This window comes from Sorex fumeus, unplaced genomic scaffold (genome assembly GCF_029834395.1).
Source record: "Sorex fumeus unplaced genomic scaffold, SorFum_2.1 ptg000029l, whole genome shotgun sequence".
In the NCBI taxonomy this organism is placed as follows: Eukaryota; Metazoa; Chordata; class Mammalia; order Eulipotyphla; family Soricidae; genus Sorex; species Sorex fumeus.
This window is the reverse complement of record NW_026606086.1, coordinates 18,252,830-18,277,963: the sequence shown is the minus strand read 5'-3', so window position 1 is coordinate 18,277,963 and position 25,134 is coordinate 18,252,830. Positions and strand designations below refer to the sequence as shown.

At 54.1% G+C, this 25,134-nt stretch overlaps 1 protein-coding gene across 1 annotated transcript in view; it reads right to left on the bottom strand.

Annotated features, from left to right (window-relative positions):
- The window catches only part of TBCD (tubulin folding cofactor D), a 106,763-nt gene that overhangs the window by 39,172 nt on the left and 42,457 nt on the right, over positions 1 to 25,134 (bottom strand). Inside the window, exon 14 of the mRNA XM_056115263.1 lies at positions 4,997 to 5,153. Within this exon, the coding sequence (XP_055971238.1) occupies positions 4,997 to 5,153 (157 nt within the window). The remainder of the gene's footprint in view (positions 1 to 4,996; positions 5,154 to 25,134) is intronic.

The following is a 25,134-nucleotide window of genomic DNA, read 5'->3' as shown; positions in this document are numbered from 1 at the left end:
CCTGGAGATAAGGAAGAGATGAGAAGCAGGGCTGGGACAAGGAAACCTCTCTTCATGGGGCTGCGTGCACGCGAGGACCGTCCAGTCCTCAGAACCAAATATGAGGTACCTTCCCAGGCTGGCCAGGGAGGCTCCCAGCAAGGCACGGCCACCTGGCCTCGACCTGAGATGGTCTCTGCTCAGGGACCAGGTGCACTTCTGCATCCCCAAGGAAACGGCTCTAAATATTAGCTCCACGCGGTCCCGTCTCGCAGCACATGGAGTGTCATAGGTAGCACAGGACAACGACAAAAAGGCCACGTCAGAAGCAGAGCTTTGAGCCAGGAAACCCACGTCCCCTCTACCAGCAACAGTGTACTGAATTGTGAAAGCTGCTTTCAATACTGTTCTGATTCAGGCTGATTTATTTTTTAACTGCTCTGATTTCACACTCTGAAAACCGGCTTACCTAGAAATACTAGTATTTCACATGGTAACAGCAGCTACAGACACACAGGAAAGCGGCCCCAGGCCCCATGTCCCTGCAGCTTCCCTCAGGGCTCCCATGCCGGTGCACCTTCCCCTCCTTCCTGAGGACACACAGCCGGCTGCCGCCTGGTTCCCAGCAGCTAGAAATGTCTGCATCAGGCAGAGCAGAAAAGGACGTTCTCTGTCCGAATTAGGGAGCTGCCTGCCTCAGCCTGCCCCAGCTCAAGGCACCCGATTCTGAGCAGGTGTGGCCGAGAATAGCCACTCGCCCCAGCTTGGCTTCGGGTAGTTTGCCCCACCGAAGTGGCAGCCCAAAAATGCAGCAGCGAACCAGTCACACTCAAGTCTGGACCCTGAACCATTCACTGATCACGTCCCGGGCCTCTGCAGTGTGAATGCAGCGAAGACATGAGACGCGTGACACAGGCAGGCTGGGAACAAGGCTCCCACCAGCAGGCACAGGCAGTGGGCAGCCAGCCAAACCCAGGAAGCCCAAAAGTGCTCTGGGGGCCGTGACCAGGTGAGGGGCCAGGTAACTTCCCTGGGAAAACAAAAGGGTTTATCTTCCCTCTGGAGGTCAGCCATTAAGAAACGCTGAGTGAGAACAAGACGTAGCTTTGAGCAACGCTGGCCTGTCCTGATTTTTCAGGACAACTTTGCCCTCGAGGAAGAGATCTGGGAGCCAATCCCCAGGCAGCCACAGCTCCGAGCTCCACCCGCCCAGCACTGCCCCCGGCACAGGAGGGGCCTGCCGAGGTGATGTCAACAGGACCAGCTTACTAAAGAGTTTCAGGTGAAGAAATCTGAGACGCTGACAGCGGCCCACACGCCAGCAGTGAGGGCTCATTTTTCTTTTTGCTCCTTGCAAATTGGCTGTAGTTACTAGTGAGAGGGTATTTTCAAGATAGTGTACAAGAGTTCTGAAACATTTTAACTTGACACTTTTGGAGTTGCTCAATGACACTTGGTTTATAGAAAGTCTTCTTTTCTCTCCACCCAGAGAATTAATTTAGCTCATATTCTCTCTGTGTGTTAATGTGCTTAGGAAATATGAATATTGGAAGCCACCCAACACTAATTCAGAACATGACTGAAATGAGTTAAAAGGTATCCTTTTGGTATTATAAAACAGAGGGCCTGTACATACTTACCGGGTGGGCTGAAAGAGCAGTTTGTCCAAGTTGAGGAAGAAGTGGGCAACTAAATCCCATAACTACAACCCTTCTGTGCCTGAGAGTGGCGTGAGGGTCCAGCCTCCACCATGCGCAGCCTGAATCACGAGTACCTGGATGCTTTAGACCATTTCTAGTTCACTTACAGAACTGTATTTTGATCTCAACTGCCTAATTTTGCAGCATCCACTGAAGTTTGTGAAAGTATACTTAAAGATATCAAGATTTTTATCAGGTGCCAGGATTAATGGGCTTAAAAGCTGACAATTAAAATGTGGTCACTTATTAGGAACCCAGAGAAGCAGATCTCAAAGGCACACCCCAACCGATACTCCTGGGCAGGGAGGCGCACGCCAGCCGCGTCCTCCAGGCTCACCTGGCACCGTGACTCACCTGCAGCCGCCCTGCCGGCCCCCGGATGCCTGCAGCCCACTCGGGCCAGGAAGGGCTGGGCACAGGTCCCCTGAGAACCTGCCAGACGGGCCTGGAAAGGCTGCAGGCGGCTCCGCAGGCACTGGCTGATCTGATCCAGAATGAGCGCAGGGAACAGGCAAGAGGAGTCTTTTTAAGTAGGAACTCCACCAGGCCGCTAGCCCTGGGTTAATGAGGGGGAATTAGGGGCCCCCTGCCCGCTGGAGGTTTCAGGGTGTGAGGTGTTAAGTAAACTCATTAGCAATCTCCTGGGCATGCCCAGAAACTCCAGGAAATGTAACCTCCTCTGAGATCAAAGGCACAGTGGAACCAGCCGAGTTTCTGCCAACCACAGATTCACAGTGGACCTGCGACCTAGAGTTTCTGTGGATGGATCAGATTGCCAGCCACAGGCTCACAGTGGCCCTGCCACCAAGTAGAACCAGCCAAGTTTCTGCCAGCCACGGGCTCAGAGTGGCCCTGCCACCCAGCAGGGCCTCACAGTGCCCCTCACATCTAGCACATTCTGAAACCAAGTCCTGGAGTTCAAGAATCCTTATGAGGAGCACCAGGAGGGACTGGGCCCCACCTCTCACGGCCAGCAGACCCTAGATGCCCACTATGGTGCGAGTCAAGTGCTGCCTGTGCAGAGCATCTCCCGGGCACGTGCTCTGAAGGCAGGCGTACAGGACGCTCAGGGAAGAGTACTGGGTGCGACAAGGGTGGCAGCCTGCCTCAGTGGCGCCACCCCATGGTGTGCCATATTGCACAGCGGCAGAGTCGTGCTTCCGGACTGCCGGGACCTCACCGGGTTCCATCTCCGAGCATGCAGGAACAGAACCCCAACATAGCTGCTCCAAAGACCCCAGAACAGAGCCAGTCTGGCCTTACCCACATCATGTTGGGGAGGCCTCAACCTGCTAGCGGTTCTTCCAGAGTCCACTCTACAAGGGTCACTGCCCAGACTGGGGCCAGGGGTCCTGCACTGCTATGGGAGTCATAGGAAACACAAGTTATGTGCTTACAGCAGAGCTTCCCCCAGTCCCAGGCAACAGCGGGGACAGCAGGGTGGGCGGCCCCAGAACATGAAGACTCACCCCCTAGAGAGAAGCCTGTCCAGCACTGGTTTCAGATTGGGTACAAGACCCCAGTTCCCCCTGGAGATGACCCCATCAGTCCTCCAGTCCCTGAGAAGAGAGAGAGGCCATACCAGGGGCAGGGTCAGAGGGTCCCTCTGCAACCTTGGTGGAAGGACTTTATGCCCTTGGCCCCAGGATCAAACCCTTAGGTTCCTCGGAGACTCCACTGTGGTGTAAGGGCCAGGCTGGGGAGACCATCTGGCCACCAGAGGCTGGAGGGAGATGGAGGGTTCCCTCCTGACAAGAGCCAGCTATGGACTCAACACACAGGGTGACAACAGGGCAAAGCCGGGCAGGGGAGGCAGGATCATTACTCTGTGGGTCTAGGAGCTTGAGGATGTAGGGTCACTCTCAGTCTGCAGGGCTGGAAGCATCTCCACAGCAGGGTGAGGGGACTCTCACTCTGCAGGGCTGTGGTGGAACTAACACCAGGCCACCTTCTATTTTTTTTTTAATTTTTAATTTTTATTAGTGAAACACCATGAGATACAGTTGTAGACTTGCAAATTTTTGTGCTTGGGTTTCAGTTATACAATGATCAAGTACCCATCCCTCCACCAGTGCCCATTTTCCACCACCACAGGTCCCAGTATCCCTCACACCCCCCATCCCCCCATCCCACCCTGCCTCTGTGGCAGGGCATTTCCTTTTGTTTTCTCTCTCCTATTGGGTGTTGTGGTTTGCAAAAGAGGCATTGAGTGGCAATCATGTTTGATCTATAGTCTACTTTCAGCATGCTTCACCCATCCTGGGAGGATCCTCCCAACACTCTTTATTTGGTGCTCCCTTCTCTATCTGAGCTCCCTTTTCCCCTAGCATGTTTGGCTAGCCTCCAAGCCATGGAGTAAAATTCCTGGTACTAATCTCGGCCACTCTTGGGTGTTAGTCTCCTATTTTGTTACTTTATGTTCCCCAGATGAATGCAATCTTTCTATATCTATCCCTCTCTTTCTGACTCATTTTACTTAACATGATACTTTCCATGTAGTACCACTTATACGTAAATTTCATGACTTCATCTTTTCTAACACCTACATAGAACTCCATTGTGTAAATGTACCAAAGTTTCTTTAACCAGTCATCTGTTCTCGGGCACTCAGGTTTTTTCCAGATTCTGCAGGCCACCTTCTGAAACCCTCCAGTAAGGCCATCATGGAGGCGCTACCTCCATCCCCCAGACTTGCCTTCCCAGAACCCTTCTCAGCATCCAGGTTAGTATAGAAACTTGCTTGGGGCTAAGAGGGGTCCAGGGGGCTGCAGGTTCTGCCAAGGAGCCCCAAGTACCATCTGGTGTAGTCCAACAGCCCCCAATAACATACTCTCCCGGAACGCCGATCTGCTGCTTATGTCCTGACAAAAGGCACCAGAATCAGGTCCTGGAAGCAGGGACGGCTGCCTGCAGTGTCCTGACTACCCGCGGATGCCCAGGTGCTTGAGCAGTGCAGGGTCCCGAAGGCCCCACTGGTCTGAGCATGGCCCAGCAGCACTTTCAGAGGCCACGGGAGTGAAGGGTCTGAGGGCTGCCACACAGAGCCTGATGACAGGAAGGACAAGGCCCAGCTCCTACTGGCCCACCAAAGCACCCTCAAGGAAGACTCACCCAGGACCTCCCACCATGTTCCCTCACCCCGGAAGCCCAACCACAGACCAGACAAGCCCCCAGAATTCCACAGCCTTTTTCTGACCCTATCCTGGTGCAAATGACTAAGCATGACAAAGGTGCCCTGAGCCACTTCCTGAAATCAGCCCCACAGCGGGGTGTCCCAGACAAGTCCCAGTGACAGCAAGGAGGCAGCCCACACTTACCTGGAAATGGAGGCCACAAAGGGCTGCAGCTCCTTGGGATCGTAGGCGCGTGCAAAGGCCCAGCACACGTAGCAGGCAGCATCACGGACATTGGCGCCCACACTGCAGGATCCTCGCTTTTCATCATACGTCAGTGCCCTCAGGATCACGGCCACCACTGCACAGAGACAAGAGTGAGTGTGGCCCAAGGAAAACACCCCACTCCGGAGAGAAAAAGGCTCTCCATCCAGTCCAGCAAGAGCCGTCCCAACACTGCCCCAGGATCCGTGAGACGTGTGAGGCCTACACAGTGGCCAGGCATGCTGCAGGCACTGCAGCTCCTGATCCAAGGAACAGGCCGCTGCCAAACAAGGAGTGACACACAGGAGTGACACACAGAATCAGGGATCAGAGCTGAGAGCATGTGGGAGGCCCAGTTCATTCCCCAGCACCACACAGTTCCCAGGGCACCACAAAGTGTGACCCCAAAACCAGAAAAAAAATTACATTCACTCATGCATGAAACTTGGAAAGTTTAAGAGAATTTACTTTACAAATGAGGCAAACAGCTTGTAAAGTCTCTTAATATAGCTGTTAACAGAAAAATGTGGAAGGGTGTTAAAGGAGGTTTTCCCTAGAAACACAAACCCTCTTTTTAGCAACCACACTCGTGTCCCCATATGTGAGCCTAGAGGCTTGCAGCAGGTTCACAGAGGGTGGGCCCTGTAGTTATCGGTTCCCATCACTATCCCCAGCAACCTGGGCCGACTGGAGGTGCACCAGCACACTGCACATGGTCTCCAATGTTGACAGCTGGTGCTGATGGCATGGGGAAGGGAGAGAGGGCACTGAGAGATGAACCAGAGATCTGCACTAGGATGGCCATCACAGAGATCACCATCTAGAACGCACACTCGGAGACAAGCAGTGCATACTCATCTCCCTGACCTTTTCACAACAAAGGGATTTATTCTACATAAACAGCAAAAGGAAAGTGGCCCAGGGAAGGAGCAATCACCACAGAGAGTGCACCCGACCTGGTGCGGTCTCACCGCTAAAACTGAGCATGCCCTCTGCAAAGCACTGCAGCAGAGCAGACGAGCCACTGAGTTGGAGCAGAGACCCGAACCTGGTCAGTTTGTGCCAACACTGCAGTGAGAAGCTGTCCCAGGCAGCCCCACAGCCAATGACTGTCACTGCAGCACTACCACAGGGAGGACGGGAGAGAACTCACAGCACATAAGCAGCACTGAGACCTCACTTCCGAGTTCACTGAGGATTCTAGGCATGACAGGGTACCGCGGCATGCTCACCCCCGTCTCTCTCGGGACTCAGAGCAGCAGAGTCACCATGTGGCTGCATCCAGAGGCCCAAGGGCAGGAGCCAATGACTCCCTGACTTGCGGGCCAAGGGCCACATCGTGCAGCCACTGTCTGGTCCAGAGCTCTTTGCCTCAACCCAATGGCAGCAGGACACCCTCCCCAGAGTGTGCGAGGGACCCCTCAAATTCATAGTACCTGAGGCAGAGCCTGGCACCCCACCCTCATCCCTAGTGTCAAGCCGAGGCTGACTCACCGACCAAAAACCTGCCCCTGCCCAGCTGCTCCCAGAGTGTGGCCAACCTACCCAAGGCCCACCATACTGCTGACCTGTCCCAGACTCTCCCCTTGACGCCCATCAGGGTGAAAACCCCTGGCCAGTGCTCCTGTTCAGGAGCCACACAACTGACCAGGTCAGCACAGCACAGACTGACCTTTGGGGATCCCAAACCACCCTTGCAAGGACCCTGGCCACCCTCCCATGCCTCATGGCAAATGGGGAAATGCTGGCCCAGGGCCGCTGCACACCCAGCACTGACATCTCATTAGTGACTTTCCCACTGGACCTCCAAGCCCACATGCTGAAAGGCTTAGCTTTTGTCTGGACACGACTTGTTTCCCAGCTTCCTGCTACTGGCCTTCATGGTCCACGTCCACAGGGCAGCCATTTGTGGCCCACAAGTATCAGGACTAATAGGCTGAGGTCCCTTGGGGAGGAGGCACCACCTGATGTGGACACCCCTCTCTCTGCCACACGGACCAGCCAGGGAAAGCCAGTCTATGATTCTATAGCCTCAGGGGAAGCTGGCTGCTCCTTGCTGAGTCCCAATTTATCAGTCCACTGGACAGAATCAGTTTCTAAACAGACACTGTGAGTGACAGTCACCAGGTCCGCACCGACCTCAGGCAGATGCCATGCTGAGCCAATCATCTGTAGGGACCCAGTCACCCCCAGCCCAGACCTGCTCCCAAGCCCAGCACTGTTGAGGCGCCGCTCGGGCGGGCTCCACAGGCCACTCAGCCATGCTCAAAGGACACACAGTGCCGATTCTCTTCCACAACGGGCATCTGCCCACACACCCCAACCTCGGGCAACTGGTGGGCTGCTGGGGGCAAGGGCAGCTGGCCAACAGACAGTGTGCAGTAAGGACAGAGTCAGAAGGGGACACCCCCTTTTGTCCAGCCTTTCTGTGCTCAGATTCCCACTGTCCCACACCAGCCACCAAACACATGGGCGGGTAACACACATGCAGGTGATGCCTGGCCCTGGCCACCCCCGACAGGCCAGAGCTGAGCCATGCTGGGGCCTCTGGGAAGAAGCAGAATTACAGAATGCAGAACTGCTTCAAATCAGAGAAAGACCAGGCAATTTCTTCAACAAGAAACCTGGAGTTTCTCAGGAAGTAGCAAAAGCTACAGTGAGGAGCGGTCAGTGGTCATGTCCTGCCTCTCTGTGTAAAAGGACAGGGTGCCCAGCTCTGACATCCCAGGACACAGAGGCCAAGGCAAATCAGTCACAGAAGCCCAGCATGGCACAAGGACAATCACAGTGGGGGAACGTGTGGGGGGTTCACATGGGGGGGGCAGTATGGAGCACACCCCATCTTCCCTAAACTTGGAAAAATAAGTCACTATCCAAGGAATGAAACTCAAAAACTAACAATGCTCCAGATTGAGCAGGTTTAAAATAAGGAAACTCTTCAATAGCTCTAAACAAAAAACTCCTCCTGGTTCCAATTACACACTGCAAATGCATGTCAGGTATATGAGATTCCCCAGAGGGCTTCCTTTTGGCAACCCTAAGCACAGCAATGTAGCTTAAATGCCTTCTCTCTAGACAGCATGTCACCTGCCAATGCCAAGCGCCTAAGGAAAAGGCAGCCTCCAGGTGAGAGAGGATTTAACTCTCAGCACACCAGTCAGCTCGGGAGGCAGAGTAGCACAGATCCACTCAGAAAACCGCCATGGCAGTGGCGCTCAGGAAACCACCATGTGGCAGTGGCTCATGGATCAGGAACCTGAGAAACAGACTCACAATAAAAGGACTGTGCCCAGCAGAGTCTCCGGGGGCATGGGCGCCCCCTCGGCATGAGCACCCCCTCGGCATGAGCTGCGTGCTCACTCACAAGCCTGCCCGCCCAGAGTCAATTATCACGGCAGAATTTCCACTTCACTCACCAGCACAAAGAGCCATCAAAATAGCCTCAAAAATGCAGTTCAACTTGCTCAGAAAGAGCCGATGTTTGATTTGCTAGGGGGCAGGAAGAACGATGGCAAAGCTACTGGTTCCAGACATTTGCTTTTCAGTTCCCACAGGCCATTTCTAAGCCATCCCCACAGCCTGCAATGGCAGCAGGTAGCAGCCATCATCCCATGCCACAGGATGGGATGTGAGCCTGCCTGAGCAGGCCCAACAAAGCACAAAGAGACAGACTCTCCGGGCCTCCCTGTCTGGGGGGGACATAGCTGGCAAGCACCATCCACTTTCACTTTCCCAGAGGCCTCATCACTTGGGCTGTGCAGGTGCCCACTGTACACGGTGCCACGGACAAGAGCCAGGCTCATCCATCTCCCCAAGACCATCCATGCTCACACCACAAGTGGAAACAGACAGCCGCTGTGACACAGAACAGGCTGGGAGCCTGTGTGCAGCCCGAAACACCAAGCATCAAGCAGGCCTCTCTGCTGCCTTGAGGCTGCTGAACCCACAAGTAGAGATGGGCTTGACCCTGGTTGGCTCAACCTCCACTACTCCGCTGGGAATGATGAGAAACAGTGAAGCAACATGAGACTGTTTGATGCCCCAATCAGCTGGATTGGACAGGTGAGTCTAAGACATGGGGTCTAAGAGACACCCAACTGGCCTACACATTTTCCAGAGTGCACCCTGGTCTGCACTGCTTGTGGAACCCTCTGTCCTGGACCACGCTGACATCTCTGAGGAGTGTCCCCTAGTAAGTGGGAATGATGTTTTCAGTGTGAATGCTATAGATAACTTGTCAGAAACAGCAACACTGGTCTCTGACCTGCTGGAGGGATGAGGAAAGGAGCTCCCTGACACAGCACATGCTTCACATAGCTAAAGCCCCCAGAAGAGCAAAAAGTAGAGAAAAACGGACTTCCCATATGACCAAGGAATGGTCATCCTGAGTACTGGTCCCAGAGAACACAGGAAGGTATTTCTACACAGGAGCCTTCATACATTGCCTCATCGTACAGAGCCAGAGCATGTCCCACCCACCCAGGGTCGCTGGCAATAAAGAGGAAGGAGTCTGTCCCACTGCTCTTCTGTAATGGAGGGCAAAGCCCATCTCAAATGACATGAGGTCAAGACCCTGCCTCTGGAACCATTGCTGGTGTAGAACAACACGTGGAGAAGCTGGGGTGGCACCAGGCCGGGCTGGGGAACACACAAGAGGGCCTTCTGGGATGTCCAGAGCGAGCACCTGGACAACCTACTGTATGACCAGCACACAGGCATGCATGGCTGAGTGGTGGCCACTGATGTCTGAGCAAGCCCTGGCATTTGTCACCTGAGGGGTAGACAGGGTCACCATGAATGAGGTCTGGAAGGATGGCAAGCAAGACCCCCTGAATATTTCTTTGCAACTATCTGCAGAACTATAATCCAAAATAAAAAGGTTCTTTAAACTGTTTGTTTTTGGGTCGCATACCCAGCTGTGCTCAGAGCTTATTCCTGGGCGTGTGCTCAGGAATCACTCCTGGTAGGCTCGGGGAATCCTAATGGGGTACCAGGGATCAAACCAGCCATGTGAAAGGCAAGCACCTTAATACACTGGCCTATCTCTCTGAAAGTTCACTGAGGTTAGTTAAGGGCAGAAATAGGAACTAGAAAGAGAATACAGTGGTTAAAGCTTTGCACACACTGGACCTGATTCAATCTTAGGCACCACATATGGTCTCTTGAACACAACCAGGTGTGGTTCCTAAACCCCAAAGTAAATACACTGTCACTGTCCTCCCACTGTTCATCGATTTTGCTCGAGCGGGCCCAGTAACGTCTCCATTGTGACAACTGTTTGGCATATCGAATACATCACAGGTAGCTTTCCAGGCTTTGCCATGCGGGCGAGATACTCTCGGTAGCTTGCCGGGCTCTCCGAGAGGGGCGGAGGAATCGAACTCAGGTTGGCCAAGTTGGCCACATGCAAAGCAAACGCCCTACCTACTGTGCTATTGCTCTAGCTCAAGTAAATACAAGAATACTGAAATAAATATAGAAATAATCAGCTCAAGAAGCTAAAGCCAGTGAGGACCCAGAGCAGAAGCCCAGAGCCAGGTGTGACTGAATTCTGGGAACATTATCAGAACACAGCACGGGCAGGGTACTGAACCCCCGTCATGAAGTACCTCTGTGAACGTCTCACCTAGGAAATACCTGCAAACTCTGCAAAGGTCTGAAAGGAGCTGGGGACACCAGTACGGCCTGGCAGAAGGTGCCAGCAGTCCCTCCTCAGGCCTGGAAGAGGTAGTGAGAGTAAGCACTGGGAGCAGCTGCCAAAATCTCGGGGGGGGGGGGGGGTTCAGGGGCTGCCTGCTCCAGCAGGAGGCTGCGGGGGCTACTATCTGCTCTGGTTAGGGTGTGGGGGGCTGCCTGATCTGGCTAGAGGGGCTGGGACCCAGCAGCAGGAGGGAGGCCGAGGCTTCCTCTGGGATGTTGGAGAAAACACCCAAGGCTGGAAGTGGCCTAACACCCTTCATGAGCACCTAGTGCCCAGCAGGCCCAGAGCTGAGAACAGGCTCAGAGGATCCCAGATCCTGAGAGGGCTTTGTCTGTTTCTGGGCCACACCCAATGGTTCCGAGACCACAGCTGAGTGCATACTGCAGGCCTTCAGAATCCTTTCAGCTAAAACCAGGAAACACCAGAACAAAGTCAAGGCCCAACTCCTAAGACCAGGGTCCAAAGGATGAGAGGATCTGCAACAATCCCAGGCACCCAGCTAGAAAAGGGTCATGCTAAGCCCAGACCCCGTGAGAACCACTGACCCAAGAGCATGAAGGAGTGTGGCCTGACCAGGGCCACAAGGACAAGACACTGCATGCCAGGAAGCCCAGTCGGCTCTGGGCAAGCACCTCATTCCCGGATGCAGAAAGTGAGGCCTGGGGGCAGGTGAAGCATAGAGGCATGGCCCGCTCTCCTAAAGGACACAGCACCTGGCCCCACAGCCAGACAGCTCCGGAAAGGGCTGAGTCCCAACTGCCAGCAAGAACACCAGGCAGCAACAGGGATGGACTCATCCCCTCCCTTAGGGACCCGTTGGAGAGAGAACTCAGTGGAGAGAGAACCACAGTCTGTCAATTAGATCCAGCTTCGCCAGGTTCAGCAGTGTGACAGGCAAGACCAGCTACTCTATGCTGGGCAGTCCAAGTAAGAGGAAGCCATGCATGTTACTGGGCATGAAAGCAGGTTCCAAGGAACAACCTGGAACACCCCTGGCTGTGTTAAAGTCCTGCTACCACCCGAGAGGCCACAAAAGCTCTAAGACGTCACAGGAAGAAGCCAGGAGTCACTGGTGCTTTCCAAAACCTTTGCTCACAAGCCTCCCATGGCCAGAGCCTCTGTCCAGGGTGCAGGTCCAGGTGCTGCTCTACACCACAAGGGAGTCACAGAGCCTGGGCTTTGCTGCTTTACACCACACTGGACAGATCCCAGCAGCCCCACACTGGCATCAAGCTGAGCAATCCCCATGGCACCAACGGTGAAACAGGACTGAGTATCTCCTCTAAGAAAGGACCAGGGACCAGAGAGAATAGTGTGCAGAGGGTGCTGGCCCTGCACAAAGTCGACCTGGGTTCGATCCCCAACATCCAATATAGTCCCCTGAGCACTGGCAGAAATGATTACTGAGTGCAGAGCCAAGTATGACCCCTACACAGCAAAAAAAAAAAAAAAGACAGAGACTTCCCTCACCCCTCCTCAGGCCTCCCCATGGCAACCCGTGACAGCCCTTCCCCAGAGCCCAGAGCTGTTGGACCTGCTCAGTCTGGGTTGTGCTGGCAGCGTCCCTGGAACCTGCAACAGCCACCAAGACTGGCCCTGGTCTAGCAGATTCAACTCGAGAAGTCAAAGGTCCTCAGGGTCACACACACACAATAACGCCTGATGTCACTGATACCCAATACAGGCTGGGACCCAGGGGTCCCCGCCCCAGAAGGGCTGCCACAGTGCACCGGTCTGAGGCAGGGGCAAAGTGACCCCAGAGCATCACAGGAGCAGCCCAGGTGCCATGGTGGCTCCAGACCCTGCCTCTCTTCCGGCACCCACCACCTTTGCTCTCCCCTCCAGCAAGATGACAAAGGTGTCCTCACTCTCAGCCCTACCAGTTGGCTGTCCCGTCGCTGCACCCTGGAGGAGGGGGAATGAGCACGTGGGGGTGCCCTGCTGCTGGCACATCAAGCGCCCACGGATGATGACACAGTGGCCCAAGTACAACCTGAAACTTGAAAGAAGTAAAAACAAGCGTTCATGGAATTAAAGGCTTAAACAGGAAGTCAGGGACCAGTTCTGCCTCTGACTCACTCCCCTGGGGTCCTGGCTGAGTGTCCAAGGGGACTGTCCTGTCTAAGTGGAAGGTACCAAGGTCAGTGGGAAGGCAGCCATGGGACACTGGCTGGTAGCAGGAGGGGCGATTTCCTTCCCAGTCTCACCACCTACTTTGACCTCTCAGGGTCACTGCCAGGGTAGCCCGACAGTCAAGCCTAGACAGAAGGCAGAGAACACACAGGGCCCTCACATGAGTCTGTGCCAGAACTGGCCAACTGCCCTGGGGACAGCCCCAGACGAGAGCATTGATACTTGTTCATAGGCCTAGCAGGTGACAGAGCCCGGCCCCTCCACAGGTCCCCAGGTCTCACCACACCCAAGCCCCCCTCCCATTCCCATGAGACACCAGGTTGGTCTGTCCGCACCAAGCCCACTATCTACGCTCAGACAGGCCCTGAACCTGAGTCCAGTGACCTCATGGCCCTACTGCCACCGACAAGCAAAAGCCCCTTGTGCTCTATGAGCACCTGAGCCACAACAGCACTGAGCAGTTTCTGCAAGAGGAGCCCTGTAGGGTAGCAGCAGAGCCTCACATCACCCCCCACCCCCCCCCACACACACACACACACAGGGCATGGGGTCAGAGCAGCAGAGCTGATGGGGTTGCATCCCCAGGCAAAGTCCATCCTGAGGGGCCTCCCTTCCTCTCGGCAGGACTCAGGGTAGGTGCTGAGATTCACCACTGCCTGTGCTGAGGGGCGTCACAGCTAGGTGTCCAACACACGGTGGGACACAGGGCACTGACACACACACACAGCAGTGGGACAGTACCACACGGACACACAAGCAGTGGGACAACATCATTCTGACACACAGCAGTGGGACAGCAACAGGCACTGACACATGGTGGCAACAGAACAGCGTCACACTGACACACGCAGCAGTGGGACAGCGTCACACTGACACATACACAGCAGTGGAACAGCGTCACACTGACACATGCAGCAGTAGGGCAGCGTCACTCTGACACACACGCAGCAGTGGGATGTCATGCAGGTACAAGACATTGAAGTGCACCAGCACCGCAAGTATGGCCCAGGGTTGAGAAACATCATCACTTTTATAGAAAGCAGTTGCAGAAAGCAACGTGGAGCTTTCCAATACATTTGCAATTGATTCCGTAGCTCGCTGTATTATTGGAACTTAATGATCAGCAGGTCCACTTTCCCAGTGCTCTGGTTCCCTGCTAGTGCTGACAGTGGCGGACGCTGCAGTGCCAGGCTCAGTCAGGCTCTCCAACCAGTCCCTGGCCTGGACACTCCACACTGACACGCGCCCGCCAGGTCTGCCATTCCACTCACCCCGGTGGACTACCAGCACCCTCACTGATCTACAAACACCCACCCCAGAATCTCCGTGGACATCTCAGACGCTCTGAAGACTCCTCCTCAGCTATAGCAATTGAAGCTGAATCAGCAGGCGTTTTCTGAGGAGCGCTGCATTCACCTTTCTGCAAATCTTGTTTTAAACGAGGAAAACCAGGGTCAGTAAGATAGTATAGTAGGTAGGGTGCTTCCCTTGCACAAAGCCAACCCCAGTTCAGTCCCCAGCATCCCCTACTGTCCCAGGAGCATCACCAGAATTCCTGAGTGCAGAATAAAGAGTAACACCTAAGCATCACCAAATGTGGCCCCTAAACAGAAGAAAGTCACTACTGACCACCACTGGGCAGCCCTGTGGGCCTGAGCATCCCTCAGCCCCATGGCCCAGTACTGAACCATACGGGCTGATTTGCGAAGAATTGCCAAAAGCAGTCCCAGGCTCCCTGAGCAGTGTCTGAGACCTGTTCCCTTGTCCCCCCAAATCACTCCTGACTCTGAGGCTGTACAAACACAGACCAAGGTTAGCCGGGCCTCCACTCAGTATCCCAAGTCCCTCTGGGGTTTCAGTCCACCCAAGTATTCTCATCACAGACATCTGTTGTGTGCCTTGTCTCTGCTCACTTCTATCTCTAAATTTTCATTAAACAATTTTTATCAGGATTTCCTCCCTGATTAATGTACTATTTTATTAGTTTGGGGGCCACACCTGGTGGTACTCAGGGTTTACTCCTGGTTCTGCATTCAGGGATCACTCCTGAAGAGCTCAGAGGACCATACAGAATCAAACCTAAGTCAGCTCATGGCAGGCAAGCAACTTGCCCACTGTACTATCATTTTGCCCCCTCAGAGATCACTACTCGAGGAGCTCATGGGACCCCCACATGGTTTGAACCTGGGTCAGCAGCATGCCAGGCAAGTGCCCTCCCCGTTGTACCACCTCTCTGGCCCTCACCCATCCTCTCAGGCCAGAGAAGGCAATTTCTACATTAGTGACTCTTACGTTTCTTGACACTATTTTTACTCAAACATGAGATGTGCAACATCTATAACAGTCCTTGCCTCCAGGAACCACATGCTCCAGTTACTGGCCACAGAGTTTCAGTAGTCCTGGGACCAGCCAGTCTCACAACCCCTGCTCAGCTGGGACAGACTCAAGTGCAAAATGTCCAGCTTCCATTGGCCCACTACTGGGAGAGCTTATGGAATTTCAGGGCAAGAGCAGAACAGATCTGCCTTTTGATCTTGGCAGCACACTGACTTCTGTCTCTCTTGCACTTGGTCAGTCGAAAGGATGACAAGTGGCATGAGTCTTGATATCAGGATTCGAAGTAGCATGGCCAGAAGGCCAGTGTCAGCAAGGCCTGGGTATGGGATGGGAGAGCAAGGGCACACGCCCTGGGTACGTACCAGAATAGTACACGACAACAGGCAGTGCCCCCAATACACAGAGTCTGGGAGTGAGCTAAAACCTGGCAGAGCTGTCTGCAAAGCTGCTGGAATCTGGCAGCAGTGGGGGTGCTGCAGGGACAAGGTGGTGGGGTGGAGAGACGACCTGTTCAGTGGCTGCTTCTGTCCTGGATAACTGCGAGGACCTGCCACTTATGCAGGGTTTAGGACCATGTGAGAATCTAGCCACAATGCCATGGAGGCTGTCACCTTAGTAGTCTGACCGTCACTGCAACAGCAAATAGGAAAAATGGAGTCCTGGGAGCCCCGGCCCTCTGGCAGAGCGACTCATGAACGAGAACCTGCTTGCCAGGAAGAGCCAGGACATGCAGCTGCCAGCAGAAAGCCATTTACAGACAGGCATGGGGCGACTCCGGATGGCCTGGCCAGTATCCTGGAGAGCAGCTGGGATGAAGGATCCTACAAGGATGGTAAGATCATGGAGAGAGGCTCACATGGCCAAAGGGTCCATAATGAATCCCACATCCCTAGGAACAGCAAAGTCATCCAAGGTGGACAGGAGAGACTGACCAACATTCCAAACAAATGTATAAAAGTAAGAGGATGAACACTGGCAGGGCTGGGGAGAGGGACAATCTTGCAGCTGGGCAGGGAAAGTGGCCACAGATGGAGACAGCCCCTAGGGATAGCGGTCACAGGTACCATCAGACCCAAGAATCCTTGTGGCCATTACTCCCCTCACCTCTATTTTTAGGGCTTTTTACCCCCAAATGAACCCTGCCTACACAAGAGGAAGAGGGATTGCCCTCGCCCTCCCCCTGCCCCTCCCTCCTACCCACCCTTCCCTCCTACCCCCCTTCCCTCCCTCCCTCTGTCATGTTGCCTGTCTCTCTCTGTCATGAACCCAGGCAACCTGGATTCCATCCCCAGCACAAGAGTCCCCAAACTCTGCCACAGGTCACTCCTGATCATCGCTGGATGCTGCCCAAATATCCCATAAACAAAATAAACCCGCATAAAGTGGCTCAGGGACAGAGGATGAGCCATGAGAGCCAGGCCAGTTATAGCACAAGATGCCCTCTGCAGGACAGGGTGAGCAGACCCCAACCTCAGAGAATTTCTGACACCATGGGCCCAGTCTCCAGTTGTGCTGAAACAAGGGCCACAGCAGAGCCCCCCAGGCCTCCACAGAACAAAATGTCCCTCCCACCAAAATTCACCTCAATACCAGCCTACAAGGAGCCCCATTTTCATCCCTCTTCACGGACTCCCAGGACCAAAGCACCCAAAGCCATGTGCCCCCAGACCCAGAAAGCCCTTCCCTCTTCCCTATCCCTGTGGGGAGCCAGAAGAGCCTTGCGGGCAGGGGGTGAGGGAGCCATGTGTTTCCCTCACCCCACAAAGGAGGCTACTCCAGCCCCACACAGTAGCTCTATTTGGACAAGCAACAGAGCCCTCTCCAGCACTAGCAGCACACCAGAGCCCAGTGACAGACAGTGACAGTCCCCAGTGATGGCACAGAGCCCATCGCCACCTCAGTGGGATGAATATCCCAAACAGATCCTCTGGAACACTGCTTGCCACCTCAGCCGAGCATCAGCTCAACACTTTACAATCTGACAGTGAAAACTCACTCATCTCTCAAGATCCCTCTGGGTATTTTGCAGGGGGTCACACCCTACAGTGCTCAGGGATCACGTCTGGTGGTATACAGGACCATATGTGGTGCTGGGGATTCAACAGGCTAGCCACATGCAAAGCAAAGTGCCTCAACCCCTGAATTATCTCTCTGGCCCCTTCAGGGTTTCCAGTGAGTATGCAGGTGGTCCTCCAGAGAAGAATTAGGGCCTCCTGCCACTCTAAAGGCAGCAAGGCTTGAGGCTACTGGACCCAAGAACCCAATGCCCTACCCACTCCAATGAGGTCTTGGATGCAGTCACCTGCTGCGGTCACAAGTAAGACCCCCAGCATCCCTAGGCAGCTGCTGCGGGACTGATGGGAGGGCAGTGGCTAGCTGTGTCCAAGCAGAGTCTGAAGCACAGGATTGTAGGGGCTCCAGAGAGCCACGCACCCACCACATCCCCAGACATACACATCAGTTCACAGCAGACTCAGTTCCAGAGGAAAAAAAACCAGAGGGTCCAGGAAGGTGGCCATCAGCTCTCTCAGGGAGAGAAACTGCAAGGAAGGCAGCAGGGCGCACCTGCCATGGAAGCCCGTCAGCACCACCACTTCAGGGAGTGCTAGGACAGTGGGAGGGGGTGAAGGCCTGCACTGTGGGCAGCAGGTGTGAGGAGGGAGTGGTCAGTGGTCAACCTCTCTGAGGTTGCCTGCAAGCTGCCAGAAGGGAAGCAGGGCACAGACACCAAGGCTCTTCCAACATGCTGCCATTGTCTAAAAGTACCAGTGCGGACAGGAACTGCCTCACATCCCTGAACACAGCACCCCAAAAGCAGTAAGGCGGGAGCTGGAGCCAAAGGGGCAGCCAAGGAGCAGAGCCTGTGGCCCAGCACCAGTGGCACAGCAGCTGAGCCCTGGTGGGTGGAGGCAGGGGCTGAGGAACACTGTAGAAGAGATGCTTCCGCAGGCAGCCCACACACCCAGGCCATGCAAGAGAGGCCACAGTCACAGGCTGAGCCCTGGGCAGAAGCGCTCAGAACCCAGCAGAGAAATCTAACAGCAAGGACACTTGAGAGAGAAAATGACAAGAGTAAGACCAAGAGGACATGGGGAAGAGTCCATGGGAGGGACCTGCAGGTGCTCCTGCCAGGAGACTCTGGGCAGAGTGAGAAGGTGCCAGAGGGAGTGGAAGCCCTCCACACAAAGCCACATCTCCCACACCAGTCCATGCCTATGGCAGGCTGGGGTGGAGCAGTGCCACATACCCCGTCAGGGTCCACTGACAGTGGCTGCTCCTGGTAGTTCCATGCAGAAGCACAGAAGTTCACTGTGTGCTTTCCCAATTCATGTTTTTCCATCGAAAACTTCCTATTAAAATGTGAGGTTGAGAGACAGCACAGCAGGGAAAGTGCTTGCCTTGCATGCAGCTGATCCAAGTTTGATTCCTAGCATCACATACAGTCCCCCAAGCATGGCCAGGAGTAATCCCTGAGCCGAAAGCCAGGTTTGGCCCCAAACAGGAGACCGCACAAATGATGGAGCACATGCCTGGTACATGCTGGCCCTAAATTCAATCCCTAGCACCATATGGCCCCTAAGCAGGCAGCATCAGGTCCACACTGCCACAATGAACATCCCTGAGAGCCCCATTAGAGGTGGACCCTAATAGAAAAAATTAAAAAATGCTGCCAGAGCTGGAGAGATGCATGCAGGCAGGAGGCCCAGCTCCATCGCCTGCACATGTTCTGAGTACAGCAGAGTCAGAAGCCCCCAGACACCACTAGGACTGGCCCAAAGACAGGAAGAGGGGAGAGGAGGGAGGAAAAGCGAAGGGAGTGGAAAGGGGAGTAGGAGGGGGAAGGGAAGAAAAGAGGGGAGGGGAGAAGCGCTCAGCAGAAGGGGTGCCATCCCAGAAAACAGGCGTCACTAGCCGGAGGCCAACCAAGAGCTGCACAGATAGTAACACATCACAACCACCACAAACAGTCCCACACAGTCCCATACACCACACATATTATCAGACACATAGACATACAGACACACACACATACACACACGACCAGAAACATACACACCCCACACATTCCCTGACACACACTTTCAGACACATACACCACACACACACACACACACACACACACACCCCACACTCCCACGCATATACACCCCCACACATACCACACCCTCACATACACACGTATTCAACCCACACACACCCCGACATACACTCCCACACACACTTCCCCTACAGACACACATCACACCCCTCCGACACACAAACACCATATACCCCCACGGAAACATACCACACAAACTCACCCACACACCCCAGACATAGACATACACCACACCCCCCCACACACACACACAAGACAGATACACATATATCATACAACCCCAAACACAACACACATACACACACAGACACATTCCCACACCCACACACACTAAACAGATACACCAGACAACCCTACAGACACACACACACACCTTCCACAGACATAGACACATGTATACCAGAAACATACTAGAAACAAACACAGACATACACCAGACACATATATACAAGCAGACACACACTACATACCACACACCCCCAGACACACTAGAGAGATATACACACCACACAACCCTAAACACACCACACCCACCCACAGACACACACTCCCACAAGCATCCCTCAGACACAACCACACTCCCCAGACACACAGTCACACACACCCAGATATACAGAAGCACTACACACCAGACATACACACCCCCACACCTCCTATAGACATCAAGAAACTACACAGACACACATGCCACACACAGAGAAAGACATACACACACACACAGGAGCTGTGTGAACACGTGGCTGCTCGGTCAATGCAGCAGAAGAAGCAGCACTGCGGTACACTTTGCCTTTCTGCAAGCCGGAAGTGGCTCCTCTGCCGAGATCCTCCCCTCTGCAGGACCTTTAGAGTGGAAAGGAGGAGGAGGGCTACCCCTCCTGGACCTAGGCTGGAGATCCCAGGCCAGTCCATTGTAGCAGAACACCTCAGAGCCAGGCCACGCCCACAGAATGGCCAGTGCAATCTGGAGAGGCAACAAGTATGAGAACAGCAGGGAGCTCCGGCTTGGTGACAGCGAACACTGCTGTTTTCACTCCTGACATCCTATGAATGCCTAAACTGGAAAGTGCACAGGGGTTAAACACATTTTTTTGTTTTTCTGTTTACGGGCCACACCTGGTAGGGCTCAGGGGACCCAATGAGGTGCTGGGGATCAAGTCTGGGCAAACGCCTTACCCCTTGCTCTCTCTCTGGCCTAAACATAAATTTTCTAATATATATATATATATATATACAAACACATACATATATAAATGAAAACTACAGTAGAGCCAGGTAAAATCTAAAGCCTTAAATTTAAAATATTTTAAAACATGAAACAGTGCCTGGCCTGGCAAGCCCACAGTACTAGACCAGGTGTGCCCTAAGCCAGGAGCCTGGCCCCACGGCACCACTTCCTCCCCAACCCCACAGCCCTGTGGTTCCAATCTCACCACCAGCAAACAGCAGGCAGTGCCAGTGGGGAGGGGCAGACCCACTGAGAGATGCAGTACCCAGTTCCTCTACAGAGGGGTGCAGGACCAGAGCCCACTTCCCACGGCAGGAGGCCCGGCAGCACCATCCCAGGACGTGCTGCGGCAGGTCCCTGCACGGGATGGCTGAGGCCGCCTCCCCCCCTCCTTGCTCCCGATTCGGACAAAGATCTCACGGAGGGTGCAGGGAACAGGAGGGAGGCAGCCAGGACACGGCTGGCAGACCCTGGCCCCAGTCTCTACAGCGGCAGCGAGGGGACAGTGTCACACATGTCCTTCTTACCAGGGTACTCTCCCACCCCCACCTGCTGAGCTCCTCAGCCAGTGGAACACAGTCCCACCTCTCCATCCCACCAACCTCCCTGGGGGCAGCCCTAAAGTAGCCGCCCCCCCAAGGGAACTGGCCCTGGGGGTGCAGAGCTACTGCAGCCAAGGTGGGTGCAAACTCATGAATCGTAGCTGCGGGCTGGAGGAATATCAGGTGCATCTCTACGCCCTGAGGGCTTGACTCCTCCACTTAAATCCCTCCCACTGGGAGAGCCGGCTCCAGTTTCAGCAGCCAGCCCAGCGTGAGAACAGTCCTGCCAGCTGCTCCGAGCTCCTCAGCCAGCGTCTGCCCGCCAGCCCGCACCTCCGAGACCCCGCGCCCGCCTGGCCTGGTGAGTCCTGCCTTCCTTCTCCAGTTCGGCTTTGCTTTCCAAAGTGCTGTCAGTGTTGTGTGAAAGGCCTGGCCCTGGCAGTACCGGCCGGCCAGGGCCCTGCTCAGGCAGCAGCAGGTGCATCGGGGAGAGAGCGCGGGATTACAACACTCAGGGAGCCTCACGCTTCATGCTAGCAGTGCCGACAGGTCAGCTTGGAAAGAGGCTCTGCCACAAAATCCTTAACATTTAAACCAAAATGTAGGCTGCTATGAGTGTTTATGTTCCTTACCGTAAAAGTAAACTGCAATGAATTTCAACAGAAAAGCACCAAAGACCATACATATACATATGTATATGCGTGACTGAAACTCTTGTTTTTTAAATTTTAATAGCTTTTGAAGTTACAGATTAGTACTACTTTGACATCAGCTTATCCCCTGCCCAAAAATAACAAAGACTCTCTACGTAGTACAAAAAAGGCTTTGTGTGTGTGTGTGTGTGTGTGTGTGTGTGTGTGTATGTGTGTGTGTGTAAACTTCTGTAAATTTCCCTTAGTGTCTGTATGAGAACAATGACTGAACAAAATTAATAATTAAATTTGACCAAGTCAGATTTAATCTGAACAAGACTTCACACCACCTGAATTTTCACTCTGCTTTCACAAAGTGCTGGTTTAAAGTTTAAAGCTGGTTTTTAGCACCAGGAGGCAGGCAAGCTGATGGCTCCTGGGACAGGCAACAAAGTATCACCACTGTGTGCTCAGCTTCTCAGTGCTGGGATCTGCCTGAAGCAGGAGACACAGCAGGTCTCCAATCTTTCCAGAAAACTGTCCCTCTCTGGGGCACAGCTGTACTCAAGTTCAGCCTTCATTTTAAAGAACCGAAAGTCTAGGAGGGAGGGGCGGCTAATCACTGGAAAAGCTCAATTGGAGTAAAACTCACAAATCTCGTTCTTGCGACACTCCAGTGGGTAGGCGACAATGGCGTGTCCTAAAGTTATGCAAGAACGCCACATCACAATATTGTAATTATAGCATGCCCTTCAGAACGCTCTGAGCGGCCTGCCAGGCGGACTGCCACCCGGACAAGGATGACAGAACTGCCCAGTCCCGCGCCCTGTGCATGGTAGGCACTCACCCGGCCTGTCAGGGCGACGGCCAACAGACTGAAGCTATAATTACCCCTTATTGTGTCCTACCAAATCCAGAAAAAAAACTCTCCCATCTATTTCTCAGAGTTCAGACTCTCTAGAAACTTTCAAAGCACGCCAGTCTCTCCCAGCACTCTGTGTGCTGACCCGAAGGTCCCTGCACTCAAGGAAATACCAGGAGACAGTGCACTGCAACCAGGGCCAAAGACCAAGCAAACAATCCCTCCCGCCGGCCGAAACCACAGCTGGTTCAAAGCGCTGTGTGGGCAGCTTGCAGCCAGGAGGCAGGCAAGCCAGCAGCCTAGCAGCCCCAAACATAGGTTGCCCCACCTGTCAGACCACACTGCCCAGCCTGCCACAGCCCCTGGGCACTGCTGGGGAAGCTGACAAACCGACGGGGCAGGGCTGGAGGGGACTGTGTGGAGACCCTCTGAGGCAGGGGGGTTGAACAGGGCTGGAGGGGACTGTGGGGAGACCCACCGAGGCAAGGTACTGGATGGGGCAGGAGGGGACTGTCAGGAGACCCTCTGAGACAAGGTGCTAGACAGAGCTGAAGGGGACTGTGGGGAGGCCCACTGAGGCAGGGTGGTGGTTGCAAGCTTATAGCTGAACTACAGCCCTGCAGGGCAAGCCAGCCAGAAAGCCAGTGCCACCCCTTTCGGCCGCCACCACAAACACAAGTCCACATTCCCGCCCCCCGACCCCCACTCCCAACAGTGGTACATGGCAACAAGCCTTCTACCACACACACCACCAGCTGCTGCCAGGGGCAGCTGGATCTAAAGTGACTGGCCTGTCCCCACAGACAAGGGCCAGCCCTACCCGTGAAGGGACTGTGTCCTCGGGAGTTTACAGAAGCCTCAATCTTTCCCCACTGATTTCCCCACCATGATCAGATTTACAACCGAGGGATGAGGCTCGTCTCTGTGGGCCGCGAGGCAGCTCTAACGAGCTGTTGTGCAAGCCTGCGAGGTCAGTTCACCTGTCGAAGGTGTGGCACCTGCTGTCCTGCCATGCACCCCACGGCACTCTCACCTCCTGAGAAGCCACCCTGGACCCTGCCCCTGTCCGATCAGGACTCGAGGCAGCACGACTGGTCCCTGTCCTTTGGGAATGATCTGGGAACTAATCAGGATCCTCTGGGTCACGGATGGGAACTTCCACACAACCCAAGACTCAACCGAGCCTTTGACAGGACCCAGAAAGACACGGCAGTCAGAGTTTAGTTCTGTTCCTATGTGCACAGAACGCTCATAAGTGAAACTTCGTGGTAGACGTGAATGAGCAGGGAAGCTTTAAGATACTGTAGAGCTGGTTCTTTTTTGAAATCTCAAAAATACCCTAACTGGACAGTTGGCTAACGAAACTCACCTTACCGTATTGTTTGCCAAAGATGTGGCTTTAGCTGCCCACTTAGAGCTGTTTTATTTTTGTCAAAAAGGCTGGCAACACTGAACATTGTCCCCCTCGCCCCCTAAAGTCACAGTGCCGGGTGCATCTCTTAGAGCCGGGGTGCTGGGCACACACTGGGGCAGCGTTTTGCAACTGTCATCATTTTGCCGGGACGCACGCAGCTGGTGATGAAATCATCAGTTTTCAGATCTTTGCCGTGACAGATCCTATACAATCATGGGAACCTGGCTCACACCGGTTCTCACGCCTTCAGAATCGGAGCACAATGCTGCATGCCCGTACAGGCCCGAGCTGACTTATCTCTCTGGCTGGGGCTCTGGCTAGAATTGCTTCCTGGAGAAGGCTAGGAACCTGGGCTTTCAGAGCCCTGGGCGACTCAGATGCCCATGGGATGAACTAACATCTTCAGGAATCATTTCACAGTTTCTCCTTTACCAAAAGAGAGGTACAAAGCCAGACCTACATGTGTGATGTATGTGGCTAGGACCCCAACTTCTATGCAGCCCCCTGCCACTGTGTGCATGGGGAGGAAAAGGGGGACCCAGCACCATCAGCACACCTTAAAAACCTCCGCCACTCTACTAACTCCTCAGCCCAGAGGTGGGTGCCCTAAGCTGCATCTAAAGCACCAAGCAGTTGGGGCTGGAGACAGCACCATGGGTGGAGCACTTGTCTTGCACATGGGTTCAATCCCCAGCACTCCATATGGTCAGGGGTGACCACTGAGTGCAGAACCAGGAATAAGCCGTGAGCACTGCCAGGTGTGGCCAAGAAAACAAAAAATAAACAAAAAGCACCAGCAGTCTTGTACAGACACACCCTAAGTGAACAGACGTGAAAAGTCAGGTGAAGCAGGGGAGTCTGTGGTCTTAAAAACTAGAGATAAACCAAGACGGGCCAGTACCCCAAGGAGAAAGCCACATGGTGTTCTCGGAATTTAAGGTTTGTCTGTGAGAAGAGACAGCCCTAGCACCCTTGTTTGAGAACTACCATGGGTCACTCCCAGTGTGTGCTCACCCCACCCAGTTAGGAGAAAGGCTTAGAGAAATTCAGCTTCCTGTTTTGAGGGAGTGGAGGGGCCCAAGAGGGAGGGGAGGCAGAGGCTGACACTGTCGGAACTGACTGCTGCCTGCCTG